Raw genomic sequence first — 25,091 nt, 5'->3', positions numbered from 1 at the left:
TCTATATATTCTCTATTGTTAAAAAAAAAGGGGAAGCTACTGAGTATTTCCCAAGCATCCCTTTCTTCCCTGCATTAGCAAATGGGAAAAGAAGCCAATGTTGATTGTGCTTACTGTGTACCAGGCACTATGCTGTGTGCATTAAGTACATTATTCTGGTTACTGGAGTGGAAGGGGGTGGGAGAGATGGGGTGGCTGGGTGATGGACACTGGGGAGGGTATGTGCTATGGTGAGTGCTGTGAATTATGTAAGACTGATGATTCACTGACCTGTACACCTGAAACAAATAATACATCATATGTTAATAAAAATAAACAAAACAAAACAAAAAAATAAGTACATTATTCTCATGAACAACACCCACTCCTCCTCAAGCGTCACTTCCTCTGTGTACACTTTCCTTGACATCCTCTTTTATCAGAGTTGACCCCCTCCCTATTTTGTGCTCCCACTTGCCCCCCCAACGTTGCCTCTTTGAAGCTATGTTGCGTATATTGGTGTCCATTTCTGCCCTTGTCTAGACCTGCCTGTCCAAAATGGAAGCCGCTAGTCACAAGTGCTACTGAGCATTTGCAATGTGTCCAGTTCAAGTTGAGATGTCCTGTATTAAAATACACACCAGACTTTGAAGTCTTAGTATGAAAAATGGAGTGTAAAATGTCTCATTAATAATCTTTATATTGACTGTATGTTGAAATGATAACATTCTGTATATTAGGCTAAATAAATTTCTTTTTTTACTTTTTAAATTTGGCTATTAGAAAACTTAACTTTGTATGTCGCTCATATTCATATCTTTACTGGATACCACAGTTTTAGACTGTGAATTTCTTCTTCTTTTTTTTTTTTTTGACTGAATTTCTTGAGGAAAGGTCTGTGTCTTATTTTCTTTCTATTTCTAGGACCCGAAACAGGGTCCTACACCCAGTAAATGTTCATTAATAATATCTGTTGAACAAACATATGTCTTTCTTTAACATAGAGTCCCAGATCTTCTGGCCCCAGTGATAACACCTGAAATTTGGCAGGAAGACCCCAATGAAAGAACTCATCACAGTGAAGGTTGGGTGAGGGGAGGCATTTTGGCTGTCTCTGTGCAAAAGCCATATTCTTCAAGTCAAGAGACCAATTAACATAACAAAAAGCAAAACAAGGGGTGCCTGGGTGGCTCAGTCGGTTAAACGTCTGCCTTCGGCTCAGGTCATGGTCCCAGGTCCTGGGATCAAGCCCTGCATTACATTGGGCTCCCTGCTCAGGGGAGTGGGGAGTCTGCTTCTCCCTCTGCCCCTCCCCCCAGCTCAGGCTCTCTCTCACTAGCTTGCTCGCTCTCATAAATAAATAATTTTTTTTTTTTTTTTTAAAAAGCAAAACTGAAAGGGTGGTGTGAGCTAATGCGATAGCTGGAGTGGGGAAGTAGTTAGTAAGCCTGGCATATGGTTAGTAGAAAGCTTCAACAGCTTCCCCATTTGACTTCCGAAGAAAGAGCCAATTCCCTGGAAGAGTTACAGTAAGAGCTCTGGGAACTTAACTGTTCCAAATCCCCTCACTGCTCCTCTATATCCTAATGGCTTTTTGTGGCTGTTCGTCCAAGGGCATTGTCAGGCCACAAGGGGAAGGTCAAGAGCATCAGGGAATCAACACACTTGTCAGAAGTAGCCCTCTACCAACGATGCCTGGGAATTGATAGATAAACAGGACAATTTCCTCACCTTTCAAATGAGACACTCTGGGGCCTGTTTACCTCTCCCACAGTGGTAACTTGCTCATCAACATCCCCTGAACTGGCTTCTTCCCTTTCCTGTTTTATATTCCTCTTCCCCCAGCTGTGCTTCTTGGGATCACCTCCCAACACTGCTGATACTCAAGTCCTGTTCTGACACTTAACGTCTGATTCCAGAGGATGCAAATGAGGGCGGGGGGAATTGAGGTACTTGATGTCTCCCTGGGACCATATTTAGGCTCATCTCACATCCCTCTTTGCATTGACCCCACATTTACTCTTGATAATCACCTCCATGCCCAAACTTTCACGCCACACCACCACCGCACATCCTTGTTCCTTTCCACAGAAATCCAGGACCATCGACTTGGTGTTCAAAGACCTCCACACCTGGTACCGACTCCCCATCATGCCTCTCTCCTGTTCCACTCCATCCCCGTGTGTGTGTTTCAGCTACACTGTTCTACTCTCCAATCATCATTATGCCCTTCAGAAGTTCTCACCTCCTTGCTTCTACACAAACATTTCCTTCCCTATGCCCCAAATGGCTTTTGAAAGGTTTACCTCCATTACCACCCAAACATCATTCACACTGCTGAAAAGAATTTTGTTTCCAACTGCTGGACCTCTTCCCCATTCTCAGAGTTTTAAGTGAAGATGTGGATTTTAGTTTCAATTCCAGTTGCTGGACTGTATTTAAATGTGACAGTGTACCAACACTGGCTAAGTAAGACCATGAGGTTTATATGGAGTACATGAACATTAAATTAGAATATTGTAAGAAAATCCTTTGTGCAGGCACTTTGAAAGAATTTCACTGACAATGTGAGTAATATTTCTACCTTGCAAATTCAGATTTATGTATGTGGCATTTTATTGACATGGGGCTTAGTTCTATTTTTTTGGCTTCCTGCTGAGAATATGGTAAACACAATAAAGCCTCCCTAATCATTTAATTCCTCTTTCATGAAGTCTTAGCCTTGGGGATTTACTTTTCTGTATCTCTTTGATAACCTTGAGGATATTAGATCATCAAAATGAAAAGGGTTGAGATGTGTGAGGGTTTTTTTTTTTTTTTTTGAGAGAGAGAGAGATGTGTGAGTTTTAAAATCAGTACCTCACTGAACCCTGGGATGGAGGGCCAGAAAAAAAAATGCTTCTTGATATATTATTGGCTACAAAACAGAACAAATTTACAAACATATCCTTGAAATCAGAGGAAACAGAATACTTGAAGAGTTTCTAGAGAACAAGGGATGGTAATTTGAAATGCATCATATTTCACCCTAGTTAAGCCAAGAAGCATGATAGGGTGATTAAGAGCATGGGTTCTAGCTTGGCTCGAAATCCTGGCCCCATCACTTACTAGTGATGTGATCTTGGGCAAGTGCAGAACCTTAATCTTCAGTCTTGTCACCTATAAAATGGGTGTAATGATAAACCCTACCTCTCAGGGCTATTGGGAGGGTAGGCAAATTAATATGTATGTTATTTAACTTTAGTTTATATAGAGATACAGTTCTCTTAACAGCATATTGTAGGTACCTCATAAGCGCGATTATAATTATTGTCATTATATGATGTCTTCAATAGTTACTTTATTTAGTGGTTATACTTTCTTGCTTGAGGGAACTTGAATGTTTTTTTTTTTTAAAGGCTTGTCTCATCGTGCCTCCTATTTTCTCTACACAGTCTTTAGTTTCTCATTTGAAAATTCTTCTATCACGTATTTTTTTTTCCTTTTTGAGTCACCCACTTCTTGCATTTTAATAGTTGGGGCTGCTTTTCCAACAACTGTTTATGTGGAGTCACCAATATGCCAGGCAAGGTTATGCTATGCTGAATACTTTATTTATATATTTTATGTAAACATAATTTGCTTTGTAGGCACAATGTAACAAAAGCTCTAAAGCCACAAATACGTTAGACAATGTTTCAGTTCACTCCAATCAAGTTTAAATGACAGAGAAGCCTTCACAGTTCCTTTAAGGCAAACTGAGACTTTCCTTATACTTCCTTCAGAAAACCAGTCACGTGACAGGAAGAAGGTGCTTAAAACGAGAGTGCATTAAACGGCTAATTTTGGCATTTTCTTTTCTTCTGTTCTTAATGGCATAACTGGACCTTGATAGTCAAACTCTAGTTTTCTCTTCTCACCCTGTATTCTGGAGTGACAAAAGGGTTTTGTTTAACCAACTGCCATTATATATGATGACTGTATTAATTTTGCTAGTTGAAAAACAGATTTGGGGAAGCATGATTTCTTTAACGCCTCTCCTCTGGACAAGAACAAAGGCCATTTGGATTCTGCACATAGAGCTCCCACTCCCCTCGCAGAGGACAGCCCTGATTTGGCCAGTGGCTCTTTATTACCCCAGCCCTAGAAAATGCCATTTCTGTCCAGCTCACCAGGAATGTCACTTGGGTAGTGGTTCTTCTTAAAACATCATTGTCAGCTTGGTTATGGGAGAAACATGACCAAGAATACAGCATTTTAGTGAAAGTATTGGGTGGGGTGTGTGAAAACTCTCCACATTATCTTTCTAAATGGCCCAGAAATGAAATATTGGTGAGTCCTGGGGTATGAAGAGAAGATGATGTGAGTGTCTTCTTCTGAGATACTCTCATCTCTCTGCTCATCAGATGGAAGCGCCCTTTCTTGTCCCCATATTTTATATGTACATTCACAATGAGGAGAAACTCCCTTCAGATAAATATTTGGCATAAATGTCACCATCACAAGCTTAGTGCAGGAAAAAAGAACATGATTAATGAGGTGATTGTTCTTATAAAGGGACTTTGGAAATAAAAAGGTAATTGCTGGAATACATTCCTTCCCATCATTTGGGGAAAGAGTTGGGTCTACCCTGAGGCTCACTGGTGGAGAGATGGGGCAATCAGGGAGCCCTCCAAGGTGTTCCAGAAGGCAAAGTGACTTGGGGTGCTAATCATGTGGGCTCCTTGTGTCTCCAGCTCTGTTTGTGAGTGAAGGAATCACCATTTGAGCCAAAAGGAGTGGGAGGAGGGAATAAGGAGCCCCCCCTATGGAGACGCTGAGCCTCTCTCTCATCCTTCAGGGGAACTGTTCACCTTGAGACATATCAAGTATGGTGGGCGGGGTGTGGGGTGTCTTAAGAGTGTAGGAGCTGGAAAATTAGACAATGGTGTATAATCAAGTAGTTTGGTCCCTGGTTTCCAAAAAGCAGGGGCTTGCGAAGAGTCTGCACCATAATTTTGTATTTTAGAGGAGAGGAACTGCACATTTGGCATACTGAACATCAACCGTTTTTATCGCTAGAGTTTGTTACATGTCAGAACATGCTTTGGCAAGAAAAGAGATACTCATTGATTTTTTTTTTTTCCCCTAATATGGTCTACCAGGAAGGTCTTCCTTGGGGGATCCTTGGTAAAGGTAGCTGCTCACTACCTGGAAATGAAAAGAGCAAAATCGGTAATGCCCATGGCAAGTGTGCAAACATAGGCAAATCTCAGTAATGACTTCTGAAATAGTCCCACACGTGGTGAGTGTTCTTAGAATTAAAAGAAAATATATATGGCGGGCGGCCGGGGTGGGGGGATTTTGCTCATGAGACCTGGTTTCAGAGGAGAAATCTCTGTGGCTGATGCTCAAACTCATGCTGTTGACCCATCTTCTATCCTGAAAACTCCTGTATTGATGGTTAAGAACCAGTGAAGGGATCAAGCATCAGAGGCTGATGCTAGAGGAGAATGGTTCAACCTTTTGACCAATAAACAACTGAATGGATGTAAGGAAGGTGCCTCTCAAATGGGGAGAGGGAAAGTACTATTTGGAGAGATCCTAAACGTATGGGCTCATAAAAGCACCTCCTGGCCTACCCTCCTTCTGCCAGCCACACTGGCAAGTGCTCTTGTCAGAATCACGGGTGGCTGGCAGCAAAAAGTGTCATTGGCCCGAAGAATTCTAGGATCTGGACACTGCTTTTATGATAACACCTTTCAACCCAAACTTGTCTTTGCCTATGTCTGGTCTCATAGGCTTTGGGCTCTGGGCTTGTATTAATTTGCAAGGCTGTTCTAGAACTGTCAAGAAGGACCCAAAGACGGATGGTTTTGAAGTAGGAGAGGGGGGAGAGTGTGATACACAGATGAGGGAGGGACATAATACTGCATGGAATGGGCTTGGCACTTAATTTCAAAAACAACAGTGATCAACAGCTTTTAGCTCAGCTGACTGCAGACAAACACAACACACAGTGGACTACAGCATTTGTTCACTGGGGTACAGAAGAGCTTTCTCGACCGGCTCGTCTTGTTCCAGACCGTCCTTCACATTCTGCTGCCTGGGTCCTGCGTTACTGGATAAAGGGCATCCGCTCCTTGTTCTCGCTGTCTCCCTCGTGGTCCTCCTCCTCCTCCCCCGCCTCGCTGGTCTCTGTGCTGTCGTTGGCCATCTGCAGTTCAACAGAGGACGTTTTAGAGGGTCTGCGGTCTGTCTCTCACCTTCTTCAAGCATCTGAGGAAGCCCCCTTGGGAAGGACTTCTTTGAGGGCTAAGAGTTAGGGTTGCTTTCCTCCCAGGAAGGCATTGTGGTGCTGGCCGTCTTATGTTGGGTGTCCTAAGAAGCAGACTCTGAGATAAGGATTTGAGTGCAAATATTTGGAAGCTGGGAGATGATGCCAGGAAGCCCGGGTAGGGAGGGAGGACACGAGGCAGGAAAGGCCAGGAAGTCAGTACAGTGTGTGCTAATAAGTAGGCTCCTACTGTGGGCAGCTGGGGCTCAGTCATGCCGGGGACCACTGGGAGCCAGTGAGGGACACCCCTCACAGTTGTCCCACGTGAGGAGGTAAGAAGCCAAGGAGTGGCTACTCTGGCATCTCTGGCAGTTATGTACATACTGGCCAAACATGCCCCTGTGGCTGGGGGCTCTCAGAGGGGTCAGGTACTGGGGGACATGGGGGCACTCAGAGCATCCACTGCACAGACTGGCCAGGGTTCAAATCTTGGTGCTGTCACTTCCTAAGAGCCAGAACAATAAGGCTAACACACGTGCGTTTGTCTGCCTTGTTGTCTACATCCCCCGCATTGGAATGGCATTTCTGTGAAGACGTGGATTTTGGCTCTAGCCAAAGCCTCATAAGAGCCCTCCTGAGATTCAGGAACAAGGGCCATAGCATACGCCAAGGAAGGCCCTGAGCTGTTATACTCAGAATTGGGCTTTTCAGCTCCTGCTCTGATGAGAATCCCCTGTGGTCAAACAGGCCTTCCTCAAGCCTGAGGGCCCAGCGGGACCTCATGTGTTATGGAGACAGGAGGGAAGCTGATGCCAGCTATCCTACTTAAAAGCAACAAACTGTCCAGGCTGGCTCTAGATCTCCTCTACTGATAAGGTACAATAGGTCTGGTCATGTGTTTTAAGAACAACATAGGTGTACAGAAGACCTGGGACCCAGCCCCCTTCTCCTCGCTTGTCTCAACCCCTCATCTGCCTTCAAACATTTGCTGGCGGAGTCCTGGGACTTAGTAAGCACTTAATAGACAAAGTCCCGATTGTAATCAGTCACTTGCATTTTGTAAAATGCCCTCTCATGAAGTCATCCTTCATTGAGTGAAATGACTGCCATTCCCACACTACATTGTGGTTACAAAAGCCAAGGAAACACTTGAAAAAAACCACACACACACACAGAGTAAAACATGCAAAGATTTTAGTTCTTTCTCTTGTACAAATGCCTGATGCAGGTTTAAGACTAAACAAAGAAAAAAGCCCTTCCTAAGTATTTTCTTTGTGAAACCTTTCCTAGAACTTGGGATGGACGAGCCAATGCTTTATGTGTCTCATCATCTCTCACCTGACTTGAGAGAACTGATCAATCTCCAGTTTACAGGCAGGGATACTGAGGACGGAGTGGCAGAATAATCGCCCAGGGTGACACACAGGACATCAGAGCCAGGCTTCGAATCCACGCAGCCTGATGGCGCTCTGTGTGCCACACTACACTGCCTGCTCCCCCACCCTGGACCAGTGGCCCTTGCAAGAGTGTGACATGCTTCACTCCCGGTGGGATCCCTGGATGTAAGGGTATCATCCCGACGAAAGGAAACAAAAGCAATGCAATCATCAGCAGGCATCTCGGAAGCAAGTAGCCTCCATCTGTTGAATATGTGAATGTGAGTTTATTTGATTTTACCAGGAATTCCTCCCACTTGTGGCAGCCAAGAGACAGCACTTGTCATAGACACAGGTCGATTATTCCTGTCCTTTCCTGACTGCCCTCGGATTGCTCTTGAAATGTTCTCACTGAAGTATCTTCCTTTCCCTTTTAGCCTGCATCCCAGTTTTGTGACTAATCGCTCATTTGCACCATCATTTGATTACGCGGGTCTGCTGTGCGAGCCAGAACTGCTTGTATTTCCCCCTACCCGACCTGTGCCCACACCTGATAGACCCTCTTGTGTTGAACTGAACGGACCCTCTGCTTTTGACTCACCAGTGGAGTCGGGGTCTTCTCTACATCCAGAATTAATTTGCCGATGTTCCCCCGGTCGTGGATCCGCTGCATGGCCTCCTTCACCTGAAAGGAGAAAAAGGAAGCGCCGGTTGGGTGAGGAGTCGCCCAGGTGGAAAAGCCAAACCACTCGCCGCCCACCTGGGGACGCTGTGGTTCAAGGTTAGCCGCTAAGCCAGCGATGGTTTGGGACACTGGGGGCAAATAAATTCTGGTTGTGTCACTCACGCTCTCCGAGCTTGTGCAAGCAACTTGGCCTTCTGGGTCTAAGAAATGAAAGTGATAGTTCCTGAAATAAGAAATTTTCTTAAAAAACAAAAGTCGGGGATGGGGTGGGGTGGGGAGGAGAGTACTGTGAAATTCTAAGAGACACAGGGCGCATCAGCCAGTGTAAATTTTGACCAGTAAAATTATTTTTTTTCAGAGTCAGTTGTGCCCTGCTTACCAAAATGGTACATAACTCTGATTCATAGTTTAACTAAAATGACCCGTTGCCTAGGCTAAACTATATTCAGGAAAATTCCCTTCGGTGACTCCTGGTTTTTGGGTGGAAATTTTGTTTCCACCTAAGTAGAAATTTCTCCAGAACTAGTATTCTCCCCAGAGAAGAAGACCGAGTTTTCCTTTAAATGATGGGGGCTTGTCAGATCAAGCCCCTCTAAAAAAGCAAGCGTGTGCCCTCCTCTGATTTATGCTTGAGCATTTCATTCTGTGGCTGTGCGGAGAATGAACTGTAGGGGGCGCTGTGAGGAGAAAATGAGATAAGGAAAGGGTAACACTACCCGACACTTGGCATGAATAGGTCCTCCACATCTCAGGGAAATCTAAATGGAAATACAACATCTCTTAATTAAAAAAAAAAAAGTTGTAAGAGATCTAGCCTAAATATTTTTCCTAAAGTCTCAGATTTTAAAATGTTTTTGTTCACTCATTTGTTCCACAAAATATTCATTAAATGTCCTTACAGGCTAGGCGCCATGGTTTTTTTGTTTTGTTTTTTTTGTTGTTGTTGTTTTGTTTAATTTAAATAAGGTAGGATGTCTGTCTTGGAGGAACTCAATCTGGGGCTGATGGAGTAATGTTTGCTTAAAAAAACAAAGCTGTCTTCTCATTTGGATAGAAACTTGACAGAGCCATTAAAATGTGCATACTCTAATTGCTTTTCTGGGACTTATCCTAAAGACATAATTCAAATTGTGGGGGAAAAAACTTACCATACAAAAGATACTCAATCACAGCATTGCTGAAACACTGAAGCAAGTTATATATCACAGAATAAGGGAATGGTTAAGTAAACCATGGCTCTTACATTTATCTATGGAATAGAAATATTATCTTGCGATTAAGCTGCTAATTATAAAGAATGTACAGCAGGATTAAAAGCCTTTATAATATTGCTAACTGAGAAAACTGAGATGCATATTTTTATTTACATCCCCATAAAAACATGGACATCCTAAAATAACTAGAAAGGGATTTGGATATATGATAAAACATTAGGTAGGGGAAATTAGTGCCTTTTAACTCCAAACTTTGCCATTTGGCCTTCAAATTCAAATCAGTATTTAATATAAGTTAAATGCATCTTTAAATGTAGTCTTTGGGAAACCTAGCATTGGTTAGCATCAGCCTCTTTTATAGACTGATAGTGTCATATGATTGTTAAATTTCCTGACCCTAATACATATGCCAGTATATTTCTTTTATTTCTGTGGTGAACATTGCTTTTCAAAATGCTGTCATGTCTGGTTATTACAACTATTTACTGAGAATGTTAAAGATCATGGCAGACAGCTTCCAAAATTGCTCCCAACCGTCCTTTCCTCCTGACACTTACACCCATGTATCATCCCCTTCCCTTGAATGTGGGCTGGACCTCCTAACTTGCTTCTGACCAGCAGAATATAGCGAAAGTGATGGGATGTCACCTCCAAGGTTAGGTTATAAAAGACGGATTTCTGCCTGGTCGTCTCTCTCTTTCTCTGACTCTTCTTCCCTATTTTCTCAGATGACACAAACTGCCATGTTGTGTGCTGCCCTGTGGAGAGCCTACATGGCAAGGAACTGAAGGAGACCTCCCACCAACAGCCAGTAAGGAAGCAATACCCTCAGTCCAAAAGCCCATGAGGAACTAGATTCTTTCAGCAATCAATGGGAGAGCTCAGAAGCAGATCCTTCCCCAGTTAAGTCTAGAAATGAGACTGTATCCCTAGCTGACACCTTGATCGAAGCCTTGGGAGATCCTCAGCCAAAGGACCCAGCTAAACCATGCCCAGATTCCTCACCCACGTAAAGTGTGATCATAAGTGTTGTTTTAAGCCTCTAAGTTTTGGGGGTAATTTGTTATGCAGCAATAAATAAGCAACCTTCTTAACTTTCTTCCATAATTCTTACCTTGCAAGATCTATATTTTACCCATTTTACATGTAAGTACCTTGATGCTCAACGATATAAGCAATTTGTCCAAAGATTATGTGGCTATCAGTGACAGAATCGTGGCTCAAATTCATGTTTGTCAGACTTCAAAACCCATGCTTTTTCCCAATTCCACCCAGACTGTTTTTAATTTAATTCTCAAAGGCAGAGGAAGGTGGTAGGTAATGTCTCACATAATGACTTCCCAGAATTCAGTTGTTTATTACCCTGGCAAGTCATTAAGCACCTGGTAACTCCTTGGAGATTCAGAACAATTTTTGTGCTGCCTCTCCAATAAGACAGAGCCCAGAGAAACTGAAAAGCGTTTTCCTACCAGTTAAACCTTATTGTGATACCAGAAAAAAGCCCCCCAAACGGCTGGCTCTAATCTGCATATTTTGGGGACTTTCTTTCTTTTTCTTTCTTTCTTTCTTTCTTTCTTTCTTTCTTTCTTTCTTTCTTTCTTTCTTTCTTTCTTTCTTTCTCTCTCTCTCTCTTTCTTTCTTTCTTTCTTTCTTTCTCTCTCTCTCTCTCTTTCTTTCTTTCTTTCTCTTTCTTTTCTTCCTTCCTTCCTTCCTTTTCTTTCTTTCTCTTTCTTTCTTTCTTTCTTTCTTTCTTTCTTTCTTTCTTTCTTCTTTTCTTTCAAGATTTTATTTATTTGAGAGAGAGCGCATGCACAGAAGTGGGAGGGGCAGAGGGAGAGAGAGAATCTGAAGCCGACTCTGAGCGTGGAGCCCAACATGGGGCTCAGTCCCAGGACCCTGAGATCATGACCTGAGCTGAAACCAAGAGTCAGACCCTTGACCGACTGGGCCACCCAGGCACCCCTGTGAAATGAACTGACCCCTTGAAGTTCCTTATGTGGGGGATAGAGAAAGGGTTAGGAGTCTTTCCAAGAGGTGACTGAAGTAGTCTGATCCCCAGCCATGCTGTTTGAGTTTACATCTTCTAATGCTGCTCCTGGAGATGTGAAAGAGTCCTTCTGATGACAGCTTAGAAGGAAAGAATTACCTTTTTTTTTTTTTTTAGCAATTCTTTACATGTACAGTATGAAGGCATTGCTTAATGTATGAGGTATATACATTGCTTTTTATCTGCACACCGTGGGTTCACAGAAGAGAAACCTAAAGGTGAAAATTGAAGGACTCTGTCCCTGGTCACCATGTGAAAGGTGGGTAGAACCACTTGGGAGCTGAGAGAGCGGCTTCCCCTTTTCAGGACTCTGGACAAAAGCCAGGACAGGGCTCTGCCATCTGTACTCCAAAACTGCCCTCAAATAACCCCATCGTAAGGTAGAGTCCGCAGAAAGAGACCTTGTTCCCAAATTACTCGTTTATAAACGGAGGTACCTCAGTAGGTGAGAGTGCCCAAAAGGTGGTGGTGAGAACCTCCAAAAAGCTACTTGTTCTCTTTTGGGGCTAGCATTTTTCTAAGATACACTTGCACTTAAAACCTTTTCCCATCATGGGCGCCTGGGTGGCTGAGTCGTTAAGCGTCTGCCTTCGGCTCAGGTCATGATCCCAGGGTCCTGGGATCGAGCCCCGCATCGGGCTCCCTGCTTGGCAGGAAGCCTGCTTCTCCCTCTCCCACTCCCCCTGCTTGTGTTCCCTCTCTCACTGTATCTCTCTGTCAAACAAATAAATAAAATCTTTAAAAAAAAACACAAAAATAAAACCTTTTCCCATCGCACTCTAGAAAAGCCTGGCAGACCTGCACTGCCTCGAGTCACATGGGGCACTGAGCCCTTGAACAGACTTCATTGTGCTGCGAGTGTAAACCACCTGGCCGACTGCAAAGGCTTAATAAGACAGAATATATACCGTCTCATTCAGAATTGTTGACATCCATTGCACGTTGTGAGGATAACACGTTAAATATTCTAGGTTAAGTAAAACATATTACTAAAGTGAATTTTGTCCACGTTTTACTTTTCTGATTGTGGCCACGACAAAACTGGAAACTTTGAGCGTGGCTCATGTTAGACTTCTGCTGGACAGCACTGGACTTGATCTTCTGGAGCTGACGTCGGTCAGCTTTCTGGCTTCTGGCTTCACTACTTTCTTTACACTTCCTCTGCTCCGGCCACTGGAGACTTATCTGAAGCTCACTGGGCTTCTCAGCTTTATGCCTCTGTATAGATCAGGTTCCTTCCCGGAGTATGAAGTGCGCTGGTCCTGGAGCTAACTCACATTTGTCCTGCGGCTGGTTTAGATGTGGACCCTTCTAGGAAGCTGCTCTGCACCTCCTACCCCTGCCCCTTGCACTTGGGGCCAAGTCTCCTTTGGGCTGCCTTGGCACCTTGGGCTAGCTAGTAATGCCACACTTACCCCCAGCTTGGAACTTAGCTGCTCTTCTCTACAGTACAACTCTCTGGACCGGCGCCGTGCAGTAGAAATAGGAAGTGAGCTACAGATGTCCTAAAATTTCTCTAGTTACTCCCATTAACAAATGTAGATGGAAACTGGTGAAATTAATTTTCGTAATATATTTTCTTTAACCAGATCTATCCAAAATATCATCACTTCAATATATACTCAACACAATGAAGTCTTAATGAGATATTTTATATTCCTTTTTTTTTCCCTTTTGTACTACATGTTTGGAATCCAGGGTATACTTGGTACTCACAACATGTTTCAGTTCAGATGAGCCACTCTTCAAGTGCCCAGTGGCTGCACGTGGCTCACGTCTACCATATTGGAGAGGGCAGCTCCAGATGGTAGGACAGTGGCACCAACCTCAGGGACCCCAGTGCATAGGAGTATTTAGCATAGGATAGCCTCCAGGATGAATGAATGAATGAATGAATGAATAAGCAAGTAGGTATGTGGAGAGAGTGAGATGCCATGCAGCTGAGCCACACAAGAGGTTTCTGTTTCATCTGGCCCACATCCTAAAGCCCCTGGCCCAGGCAGCTGCCTCTTGGTGGCCTGCTCAGTGCTGTCTGGGTGGCCTAGTGGAGTCTGTTTGTCATCAGGGCCATGGCCCCTCACATTCAGTCTGACATACCACTGCCAGCTATGCGGCTGGCCAGATCTGGTGTTGGCAGCTGGATTTTCCACGGCATACTCAGGCTATCCCAGCCAGAGCTGGTGTCCCATCCAGACAGTGGGAGGAAGTTTGAGTCACATCATTAAAACATCTCAAGATGCCAAGATCCTGAGCACAGAGGCTCTCTGAGCTTTTTCTGATACTTCCTGTGCCTGGGAGGCCACCTTGGTACCATCCCAAGTGGATGGTGGCAGGAGGCAGTGAGATCATCACTGAGTCCTAGGCTCTGCTTTGCCTCATCAGGGTCATTCCAGCAAGTTGCTTCATCTCTGCTCACCTTCTGAATATGTTAAATGATAATAGCTGTTCTATCCATTCATTCATGCAGTCAGTCACTCATTCAAACAGTGTCAAAGCCCTGTTGAGGAGCTGTGTAGAAAGTGATGGATGAAACAGATATGCTCTCTCTGTGCTGAAGCCCTCACAGTTTTGTTTATGAAATAGGCTAATCATAAAAAGAATCTCATGATTAAAAAATGTGTTCTTGATTTGTTTATTTAGACCCCATGGATTGCAACCCATCAGAATTGATCCTGTACCCTTGGTTCATGCTCCAACAAAGTCCACTGGCATTCGAGATGGCATTCACGCATGACCTACAGGAAAAATGAACTGGTTCAGACCATGTTTGCAAAGGACCCGTAGTTACAGTCATTCTTATTTCTGTCTGCAGTGGGACTAGAAGAGGAGAGGTGGGGTTTCTGGAAGCCTGGGAAGACAACGGTGAGTAAACACCTACAAGATCCCCTGCCATCATGAAGTTTATGGTCTTGTGGGAGACATAGACAATCAAAGAATGACTCAAATAAATGTAAGATTGCCCCTTGATAACTCTAAGATGGTGTTACAAGAATGTGGATAGGGGATTTGATCTGGTTGGGAAGATCAGGGAGGGCTTCCCTGAAGAAGTGATAACTGAGCTGGGATTTAAAGGATGAATAGAAAGGAACTAAGACAAAAAAAGGAGAGGGACCATTCCAAGCAGAAGGGGCCGAATGTGAAAGGAGAGACTGAGAAGAGACCGGGGGGGGGGGGGGGGGGGGGGGGATGGGACAAAGAGCAAAAGTGAATGTGGGGCAAGATGCTGGCAAGCTTGGTTGGGGCCTTTGGTGCTATATTCCAAAAAGTTTCCAAGGATGCAGTGGCCACACCGACCATACAAATCTAGACTGTCTTTCCGCCTCCAGATGCCTTCTAACTGAGTAGTCCGTTTTTTCACACTTGACTAATGAGAGTTAACAATGCTCAATCTTTGTTGGGATCTCATTTAATGTTTCATGGTCTTCAATTTCCTTTTGAATGGTGTGAAAGGCACAAAGTCATTAGGGTACAAATGACACCACTTAATAATCAAAGCATTTGGCTTGTGCCATGAATAATAATAAGCCTAGCCACCTAAAATAGGAAAAAAAAATTAAGATGGGTTATTCCATGGATCACTGTGTCTATTAGGTGATAAATTAAAAGGTTTGAAAAGGAAAAAATGAGTAATACTATAATTAAGAAGCACATCTACCAATGTCATCTATGGAAGATTACTCACATGAACAACAGCCATCTTTGGGATGGCTTAAAATACAAAGTGGGTGTTGAAAAGTAACGCATTCATTGCAAGTAGACTTGGAATTTGGAATTTCTGTGTTTTGTCAAGTAGCTCCAGGAGTCTAAAGTGAGTGAGCCCCCAGATCTTGACCTAGATGGAATGGAAGAGTGACCCAAGAAGTAACATGTCAGGGACTGTGGATTGACCCACTTGGGAAGACAGAAAAAAGATTCAGTCAGCTGCTCTTTTGGACCAGTTGCACATGGGGTCTTTGCAGCAATGCAGGGTGTGGACCAGGATGGAGAAAAGGAGGTGACAAGGGTGCAGAACTGAAGGAGGCACTCACTCTCAGGGTCATGCAGGTGCTGGGTCGGCACCTGAGAGGAAGCCCCTCTTACCTTCTAACCCTCGTCACCTGTCCGGCCCCACCCTAGTTCTGGTCCTCAAGGATGGCTGTTATTTTCTTTAAAAGGGGAAACATTGAGTAGCTCTCAGAAGCATCTGCCTGGCCACTGGACAATGGAGATGCTCCAAGAGGATTTTTCAAGGGGCCGTTAGTAGGAACACTGGCTGAAAAGAGATAAAGAACATTCTGAGTGTGAGGAAGAAGGAAGGCAAGGAAGAAAACAAGACAGTAGAATCTGGATGGAGTAACTGGTCCTTTTTCCCTCATGGGTACTTGGATGACACTGACTCTTTTGACCAAAAATATATCGTGATAATGCGGGGTTCAAATGAATTAAACATTGAACCAAAAGCCAAGTTATTCTGCAAAAATCTGCAATCCATAATCAAGCCAAACTATATATTCTTATCCTGTTGTATTTTGAACTAAAGCGAAAGATGAAAAACAATCCAGTGAATTCTCTCCACTGTTTGTTTTATCTTATTTAACCATGTTTCCCGCTGTTGGATTTGGATAGTGGGATAGAATTGAAGTGGCCACTCAGTGGATGCTTATTCCAACATGAGAGTGAGGTTTCTGGGAAGGAGGAGGAAAAGGTTCAGGAGAGGATTCCTGCTCCCTGCAGAAAAATATCTGTTGTACAGTCCATAAGAGGGACATTTGAACTGTGATGGGGCACAAAAGAGGACACCGTTGGGGATGGGGCAAGGATGAAAACCAAGGAAGTAACTCTTAGTCTGAGACTTGAAGGTCGAATAGAAGGTTGTCACTCAGCCAATAGAAGGACATGTAACTAATCCAAGGAAATACTGCTCTACTCAGAGAATGAGTCATTGATGGCCACAAGAACATGGAGGGCGATGATGAGTTATGCTCTGAAAATCCTCATGAATTGCTTAAGCTCCTCAAGTCTGTTGGACATGGGTAAAAAATAACCTGAGCCCTCTCCCCATCAGGGTATTCCACCTGATGGTGGCAGAACTTGCAAAATATAATTCCAACTGTTTGGTCCTTTGCTTTGACTCTTTTAGCAAAATCCTCTAACTAGGGAGAGAGTCTCTATCTTTCTGCTCAGAGGACTCTGGTTCCTTGCTAAGAATATAACTACCGTGCTTGCAGATGATCTGGTTTTATTTAGTCACAGATTGATAACTACACCATTCCATGATGACTGCGGGCTTTCAGCTGTAGCTGCCAGACGCGACAGTTTATGGAGAAGGGTTAGAACTCTAAGGAGGCCAAAGACCCTTCAAAATCTTGAAAGTTCTCAGAGGGGTAGCCATATTTTCAAAAGAATGACAGCCAGACCTGCTGACCTTTAGGAATTACAGGTTAGATGGCAGAGGTGACTTTCTTTAGGCTTGGAGAGAAAGGGCTTGCTTACGGGTGTTTGGGGGCATTTTTAGTACCTAAGGGAATTGAGAAGTGTTTATTATGTCATTTAGACATAGCGGTAGTTGAGACAAGGGCTAGGGTGCCAAGGGTGCCAAATTCGAGGTGGCCACCAGAGCCGATATGCCTGGGACAAGTTGTCTGGCAATGGTAAATGGCCCAAAGTAAGGAACAGAAAGAAGAGAGGGGTTGTGTTTGTATTCAAGGTGCCTGCAAACAAAGTGCTCACAGAGAAAGCTGGTTCTCTACTACTTTGACTGGGGGGAGGGGGGTTGAGGATCCCCTCACTCAAAGAGAAAGGATAGGGGAGGGCTAGAGGCTCTGGACCTAGCACCGTAGTGATATGAGAGTCACACCTATCCATACGTTGTGTTGGGAGAAGGCAAGAGTCACAAGTAAAGAGCTGGACCTAAAAACCAGGTAAATGTAAAGGACGAGGCAGAAGCATTACCTCCATGGAGTGGTGGGGGGCATTGTTCATTACCATCACAGCAGCTGACATAGGATGAACACTTGGCATGTGCTATCACTGAGCAAAGCACCCTATAGGCATGATCTCATTTTGTTGCATCAAGCCTGTGAGGTTTAAGTGGGAGTTGGTCAGACTGTCAATCAGGGGAACATAAAAATATTCTCCCGTTTCTTCTGAAGTCCCTGTTGCTCACGGAGGACAGCTGAGATGAAACTGAGGTTTAGTGCGGGGAAAGTGGCTTTGCCCAAGGTGAAACTGGGGAATATGGAGGTGCCGGGCTTCCACCTGAGCCCTGTGTAACTCCAGCGCTTAACACCAGGTTGCCAGGTGCCCAAGCCTGGGATGAAGTGCGAGACAGGAAGGAAGGTTCTGGGGCCTGGGGCCCTGCATGTAGGCACCAGTAATGCCTTCCTCTGTACTTGGGTATGCACCTTACTGGTTCCTTGGTTATGGCACTTAACTCCCTTCCCTCTTGAAGAGTTTCTCAACCGAGGAACTATTTACATTCCATGCCGGAGAATTCTCGGCTGTGAACGGGCTGTCCTGTACATTGCAGGGTATTCAGCAACATCTTTGGCCTATACTCACTCAATGCCAGTAGCACTCCCCAGTTTGATAAATAAAAATGTTTCTAGATATTGCCAAATGTCCCCTGGAGGGCCAAATCGCCTCCAGTTGAGACCTTCAGTATTATGGGAGCAGATGCCTCATTACCCCGTCTCCATCCCTCCCACTGGTCTGTGGGCTCACGGGCAGGCAGCTCCACACCTCAGTACTCACATGACACCCTGGACAGGGGCTTGCCCACAGGAGACTGGGTTCTTCTCTATTCCTAGGACTAGGACTAGCAAGAGTGTGTGGTACACAGCAGGTGCTCAGTACCAGAAGAACACAAGGTGGCCTCTGACCTCAAAATGCTCATTGGTTATATTAGGTTCTCTCAAAGGGTGGATGGAAAGTTGCCTCCATCAGAATCACAAAGTGTGGCTTTTAAAGTGCTGTATTGGCCTCACCCTATACCTATTTGCTGAGACTGTGGAGATACTCCCCTCTAGGTGATTCAGGGGCTCTCAAGTTTCAGACCCTTGAGATTAACTGGTTCTTCATTTAACAAATATTGACTGCCTACTCTAAATCAGGCACTGTGCTTGGCTGACTCATGGCAAGGAACAGGAAAGACAAGCCCGCTGCCTGGCTAAGGTCCCTCTCAAGAGAGTGAGCCTGCGTTCCCCTTTCTCATATCTGGGTAGAGCCTAGTTTAACACTTGGCTTATATATCATTGCCTGTTAGAAAGTGGCAGAGAGCCACAGCTACAGCCCCTCCCATCCCAGGGCAATGGGGAAGGAATCAGATGGCAGCTTTGGTTCTGCACCCTTGTGTAGACATTAAACAACCTGACTTCTGCTCAGTGCATCAAGAAACCTTCAGGATATTGTTTTACGATGAATTAAACACATTTACTGGCTCTGTGTGGCCCCTCAAAGGACCCAGCCACTGAGTTTCATGTGCTCATGGTTGGAAGGGATGATCTCTGTGGTGGCGGAGTCATAGGATATGTGTGCATCCGTTAGAATCAGTGGGTTATGGAGCAACCTACAACCTATGGCACAATGCGCCAGACCTTACTGTGACATGAGCAGAAAAATCAGAAGCGGAGTTGCACGCTGGAGATGCAGTGGGAAGGCTTATTTCTTTTTGAGGAAGGAAAGTAGGATCTAGTGTGACCCAATGGCTAGCAGAGATGTGTATCCTTGAATTAAGATACGCAAATCAGAGCTCTGCACGGTGAGAACAAATGGCCAGAAATAAAATTGTGTTTAGCTATAACTACAACCAAGTAAATAATTGTTTGCATATAGACAGAAATCTGGTAATAATACCTTGAAAAAAAAAATCACACCCAGTCTACAGCTAAACTATTCATTCTTTTCATTAAAAAAGAGATTATGAACACATGGTAATGTTTGGGTAATAAAACAACAGCGATTTCTCAGACGGCTCTGGAGGTTACAAGCCCAAAATCAAGGACTGATTATTAGCTGCCATAATTTATAAGGAGACAAGTCCCTTCATCCATTATTTAATTACAAGTGATAACCAATTCATATAGGAAAGGCAGGATAAATAATTGATTTTTTCCTTATGTTTACTGGTAGCAACAACTTTTCAAAAGAAGCAAAATGAAGGAAGCAGAGTAAAACTTTATGACTAAAACATTCACTACTTTAATAGTTAGTATTCCTTATTTGATATTTAAAGGCAAAAAATTGGAGAAAAACGTTCGTTGGGAGTAGGGCAGTTATGAGAATTACAGGAGAGCTCTGTATCTCACTGACATGACGAGGGCAGTAAGTAACTGCATATTCCGTGTGACCACATCTATGCAAAATACACACGAAGGTAGATAATAATAGGTTGTATCAACCCAACAGCTCTGGCTACATCTGAGTGGTAGGGATATGGCTAGTTTTCATTTTCTTCCTAATCTGTGTTTTAAATTTTTACTGATTTATTTAAACCACCTTATCGAAGTATAATTGACATGTAAAAAGCTGTACATAGTCAATGATTACAACTTGATGCGTTTGGGGATAAGCGGACACCTGTGAAACCATCACCACCGTCAAAGCCATAAACACACCCATACCCCTCACTTCCCGAAGCTTCCTCCTGTTCTCTTCGTTGTAATAATTATGTTTTAGTTATGTTTTATGATAAGAGCACCTAACATAAGATCTACTGTCTTGGCAGACGTTAAGTGTACAGTATACAGAGTGTTGTTAGCTGTAGACCCTATGCTTCTGTGGTAAACCTCCAGAACCTCCTCAGCTCGTGTAACTGAAACTTGGTACCCTGGACTACTGCCCCCCAGCGCTCCCTCCCCCGGCGCCTGGCAACCACTCTTCTATTCTCTGCTTCTGTAAGTGTGACTAGTTTAGATTCCACAGAGAAGTGAGATTTTATTTTTTTTCTGTGTTTATAAAAAGGTCCGCAATGAGCATGTGTTCATTGTAGAGTAAGTTTTTTAAAAAGTGATGGTGAGTATACCCTCTAGGTCCATCTGTGTTGTTGCAAATGGAAAGATTTCTTTTTTTTTATGGCTGAGTAATATTATATATATATATGTATATATATATATATATACATATATATATACACACACACACACACACACACACACACACACACCCCACATCCTCTTTATTCATTCATCTGTGGATGGACATGGGTTTGCTTCCGTATCTTGGCTATTGTAAATAATGCTGCAATAAACATAGGGGTGCATCTATCTTTTTGAATTAGTGTTTCTGTTTTCTTTGAGTAAATACCCTGTAGTGGAATTACTGGATCATATGGTAGTTCTATTTTTAATTTTTTTGAGGAACCCACAGGGTATAATGCTAAGTTAAATCAGTCAGAGAAAGACAAATACCGTATGATTTCACTCATATGTGGAATTTAAGAAACAAAACAAAGAAAAGGACAAACAGACTCTTAAATGCAGAGGAGAAGCTTGTGGGTTGCCAGAGGGGAGGTGGGTGGCAGGGTGCGGAAAACAGGTGATGGGGATTAAGAATACACTTTATCTTGATGAGCACTGAGAAGTGTATAGAATTGTGGAATCATTATATTGTGCACCTGAAACTAATATAACACTGTATGTTAATATACTTGAATAAAAAAGTAAAAGAATACCACTTAAAAAAAATAAAAGTGATGGCCGGTAAAGCAGCAACTCCACTTTGATCATCCCAGGAGTGAAGGGAGGTTACAGAGCAGGGGCAGAGGGAAGCTTCTTTGGGTATTTCGTGGAGATGTGCAACTGACTCCAAGGTAAAAGAACCAGCAGCACACAAGAGGACCATGTGTTAACACAATCAGGGTCTCTTTGAGGATACCGCATCACAGGATGCCCCATCAGCATCAGAGGATGTCCCACCCATGCTGCCCAAGAGGCGACTCATTATCTCCCACCTCACTCTCTCCAGGCCACCAGAATCTAAACTCAGCCCTCACCTGCAGAAGGCACCTCCCCTGCTGCAGCCACTCTGCAGGAGGTCTTTGCTCTCATCTCCTCCTGTGTGTTGTCTCCCCCTCTCAAGCCCCCATCCCGGAGGATGATTTTTCCCAGCCTCCTCTTTGGTCCCAGGCTCCAGTTTTTCCACGCTCCGGTCTGCCCTCATTCTGCTGCCAGAGCTGTGATTACTGATGGACACTGTCATTTGTCTTTCGTGCCCCAGATGCTGGGACTGCACTGTAAATTGATGTCTAATACTGACCACTCGGCGCATGCCCTAGGCACATGCTAAGCAGCAAGTGTTTTTCATGGAATATTCCATTTACTCCTCATTATAACCCCATGCTGGATGTACTGTAATTATTCTTATTTTACATATACAGAAAATGAGGAGAGGGGAGGTTAATTAACCTGCCTAAAGTCACAGACAAAGTAGCTAGCAGAGCTAGGATTTTTAACCTAGACGGTTTATGAAATACAGACAGATGAAACTATTATGTCTGGGATTGCCTTAAGACACTGCTGACAAATAGTAGGGTAGGGTGGGGTGGGGTGGGGGCAACACAGAAAACAAAATCGACCAAACGTTAATCATTGTGGAAGCTGGGTAGATGGGTATGCAGTTGGGGGAGGGCAGTCGGTATTCTACTGCTACTTTTGAATATGTTTGGAATTTGCCCAAAAGCTTATAAAACATGAACTTTGAGCTCTGATCCCCAAACAACAACCATAACAACAGTTGCAGCACCCAAGTGCTCAACCATTACACCATCATTAGGAACCCAGTATATATTTGATGATGCTGTTACAAGCAAGGGTTTTGGGTTCCTTAGAAACTTGGCGCCAGAGAAGTTCAAGGTGTTATTTTCGTCTCCCCAGATAGAAGAATGTACCCTTTCAACCAAATAGCCCAGCTTTGAGAAGGTAATAACTTCCAGTATCGACCAGGCTGCATTCGGGGAGATGAACGCACACAGCCCCTGCCCTAGACGAGCCCAGGGCTGCCGAGGCGGGGAGGCCACCGGAACGCTCAATTCCAGTAGAGCATGGGAAGAGCTATATTGGAGGGATGAATGAAGAGGCGTTTGAGCCAGGAGAGGAAATGACTCAATTTAGAGGAAAATGGCATTTGTGTTGGGTTTTTGAGGATAGGGAGGCGTCTTCCGGGAAAAGGAAATGCATGTACTTGAGGCAAGAACAGAGTCGTGGAAGAGAATTTATGGCTCATTCAGGGAACGGAGTGTCGGTGAGGGGGACACTGTGTGCTGAGTTTTGATGGCTGGGCTCTTTTGTGGGGACAGCAAGTGGGAGAGACCTTCACCTGGACGCAAACAGAGGTGCACACTGGCAGGTGGGGCACTGGACAAGGAGAGACGGGAGACCAGTGAGATCTGGGAACTGGGGGATGCTGGTGACATGGAACTGACAAGATGCAATGGGATATGCTGTTAAATCCCACTTCGCCTTTAAGACCGTTTCAGGCTGTTTCTGGAAGCCATATAATTCCCCAGAGGATAGAAAGATCCTCTAAAATGACCTATGTTTTGAAAGATTCTCCATCAAGCAGAGATGAGATCTGAGGTAATTTGATTTATCTTCATCCATTTTAATTAGCTTTGCAAACAGATGACCTTGCTAGCCCCGGAACCTTCCTTATGTCAGAGTCTGTGTGATGCTAAAGTCTAATTTCTGATTATCTGTGCCCATTTGCTGAGGCTTGGAGGGGCACCGGGGGCTAGCATCTTCTTTCCTGCATATTTCTTGCTTGTCTGTCAGCTGAGTTTTTTCCTCTAAGCATGAAGGAATAGCTGTTAGCCTCGAGATGGGGTTGCCATGGCAATGAGACAGCAAACAGACTCAATGGGGGCTAGGGGGTAGGAAGATGAGGAGGTGTGGTCCAGCCACTTCCCATTCCTGCTCAGGGGTCCCCTGCCTCAGCCAACTTGTTGGTGAGTAGGGGATGGAGTGGCTGAGTCACTCTTGCTCCAAAGTGGGGTTCACTGACTAGGTGGTCAAACTGGACTGATCTCTGAGGGATGGCTTTTGGACAACAGTCAGATCCTCTGGGTTCTTTGGGGGAATGGTGGATGTGGGAAGGTCCCCATAACAGACAAAGGGTTTGGTAGAAGTTGGCATAACAGACAAAGGGTTTGGTAGAAGTTGGGAAGGCAGATGGCAATTCATCCACACTAATAAGAAACTGAGGTCAAGTAGTGTAGGAAATGTTTGTAGAGTCTTTAAAAAGTCTTTAAAACACCTTGCAAGGGGGGTGCTTGGGTGGCTCAGATGGTTAGGCATCTGCCTTCGGCTCAGGTCACGATCCCAGGGTCCTGGGATCGAGTCCCGCATCGGGCTCCCTGCTCCTTGGGAGCCTGCTTCTTCCTCTGCTTCTCTCTCTCTCTCTCCCTCTGTCTCTCATGAATAAATAAATAAAATCTTAAAAAAATAATAATAAAAAAATAAAACATCTTGCAAAGCCTTTAAATTTCTCCAACTTAGTAATTCCACTTTTGGTAATAGAGCCCTAGGAAATAATCCTACAAATGGAATAATAATAGAAAAAAATTATATTCAAACTGTTTGTTGCAGCTAAAACAAAAAAAATTAAAACCTAGATGTCCAGGAATGGGGAAACAGTTGAGTAAACTCTGACATATTAATTTGTTGGAGTATTATGTGGCCATGATAATTTAACATGCTTAATAAGAGTCTCTGAGAGGGGGGAAAAAGCAGTCTGCCAGGTTTTTTAAGCAGTGTGATTATAATTTCTAAAAAATGTCAAACCCCTGAGCCAAAGAAAAGCAAAACCAACCCCCAAATATGAAAATACTGGAAGAAAAAAGCAACAAAGTACAATTGACCCTTGAAAAACACCAGGGTTAGAGCACTGACCCCATGCCCCCAAACCCCAGAGACTTTTGAAAATCCATGTATAACTTTTGACTCCCCCAGAACTTAACTGCCCATAAACTACTGTTGACTGAAAACCTAACCAATAACATAAACAGTCAATTAACACATATTTTGTATATGTTTCATATACTGTATTCTTACAAAGGAGTGAGCTAGAGAAAAGAAGATGTCATTAAGAAAATCATAAGGAAGAGAAAATGCATTTATAGTCCTGTATTGTAAACAATGTGTAAGTGGACCCACACAGTTCAAACCCATGTTGTTCAAGGGTCAACTGTATACGCAAGGGTTATTGTTGGGTAATGGGTATATACATGTTTTTTTTTTTCCCTTTATTTTCTCTTTCTTTAAAGGGGCATACTTTTAAATGTCTCCACTGAGTATATGCTATTTTTCCTACTGGAAGAAAATCGTTTTTAAAAGTTCTATAATCTGGAATCAGCCATGTTTCCAAGTGAATAAGCTGATAATCTTAGCAAGTACAGGTACCAGAGGCCACTTACACTTATTTTCGGGCTCTTCTATTGTCAAAGCAATTCTCGGCATTGTGGAAGCTACAAGACCAGATGATACAGCAGTTTTGCCCCATGGATATGACGGGCTAGGTCTATTAGCTTCTGGATGGTTCTATCACTGAGCGCTCTGAACAGACTTTGACTCAACCCAGACAA

The 25,091-nt window shown here is 43.8% G+C and overlaps 1 protein-coding gene across 1 annotated transcript in view; it reads right to left on the bottom strand.

Moving 5' to 3' along the window:
- Positions 1-6,055: 6,055 nt before the first annotated feature.
- VAT1L (vesicle amine transport 1 like) overlaps positions 6,056-25,091 on the bottom strand; it is a 140,444-nt gene continuing 121,408 nt past the window's right edge. Inside the window, exons 8-9 of the mRNA XM_028091719.2 lie at positions 8,192-8,275; positions 6,056-6,154 (exon numbers count right to left, since the gene is read on the bottom strand). Coding sequence (XP_027947520.1) covers positions 6,056-6,154; positions 8,192-8,275 — 183 coding nt within the window. The remainder of the gene's footprint in view (positions 6,155-8,191; positions 8,276-25,091) is intronic.

The sequence above is a fragment of the Eumetopias jubatus genome, unplaced genomic scaffold (genome assembly GCF_037043125.1).
Source record: "Eumetopias jubatus isolate StellerSeaLion01/CBP00866 unplaced genomic scaffold, mEumJub1_p1.0 scaffold_10, whole genome shotgun sequence".
NCBI lineage: Eukaryota > Metazoa > Chordata > Mammalia > Carnivora > Otariidae > Eumetopias > Eumetopias jubatus.
This window is presented reverse-complemented; position numbering and strand designations above follow the sequence as displayed.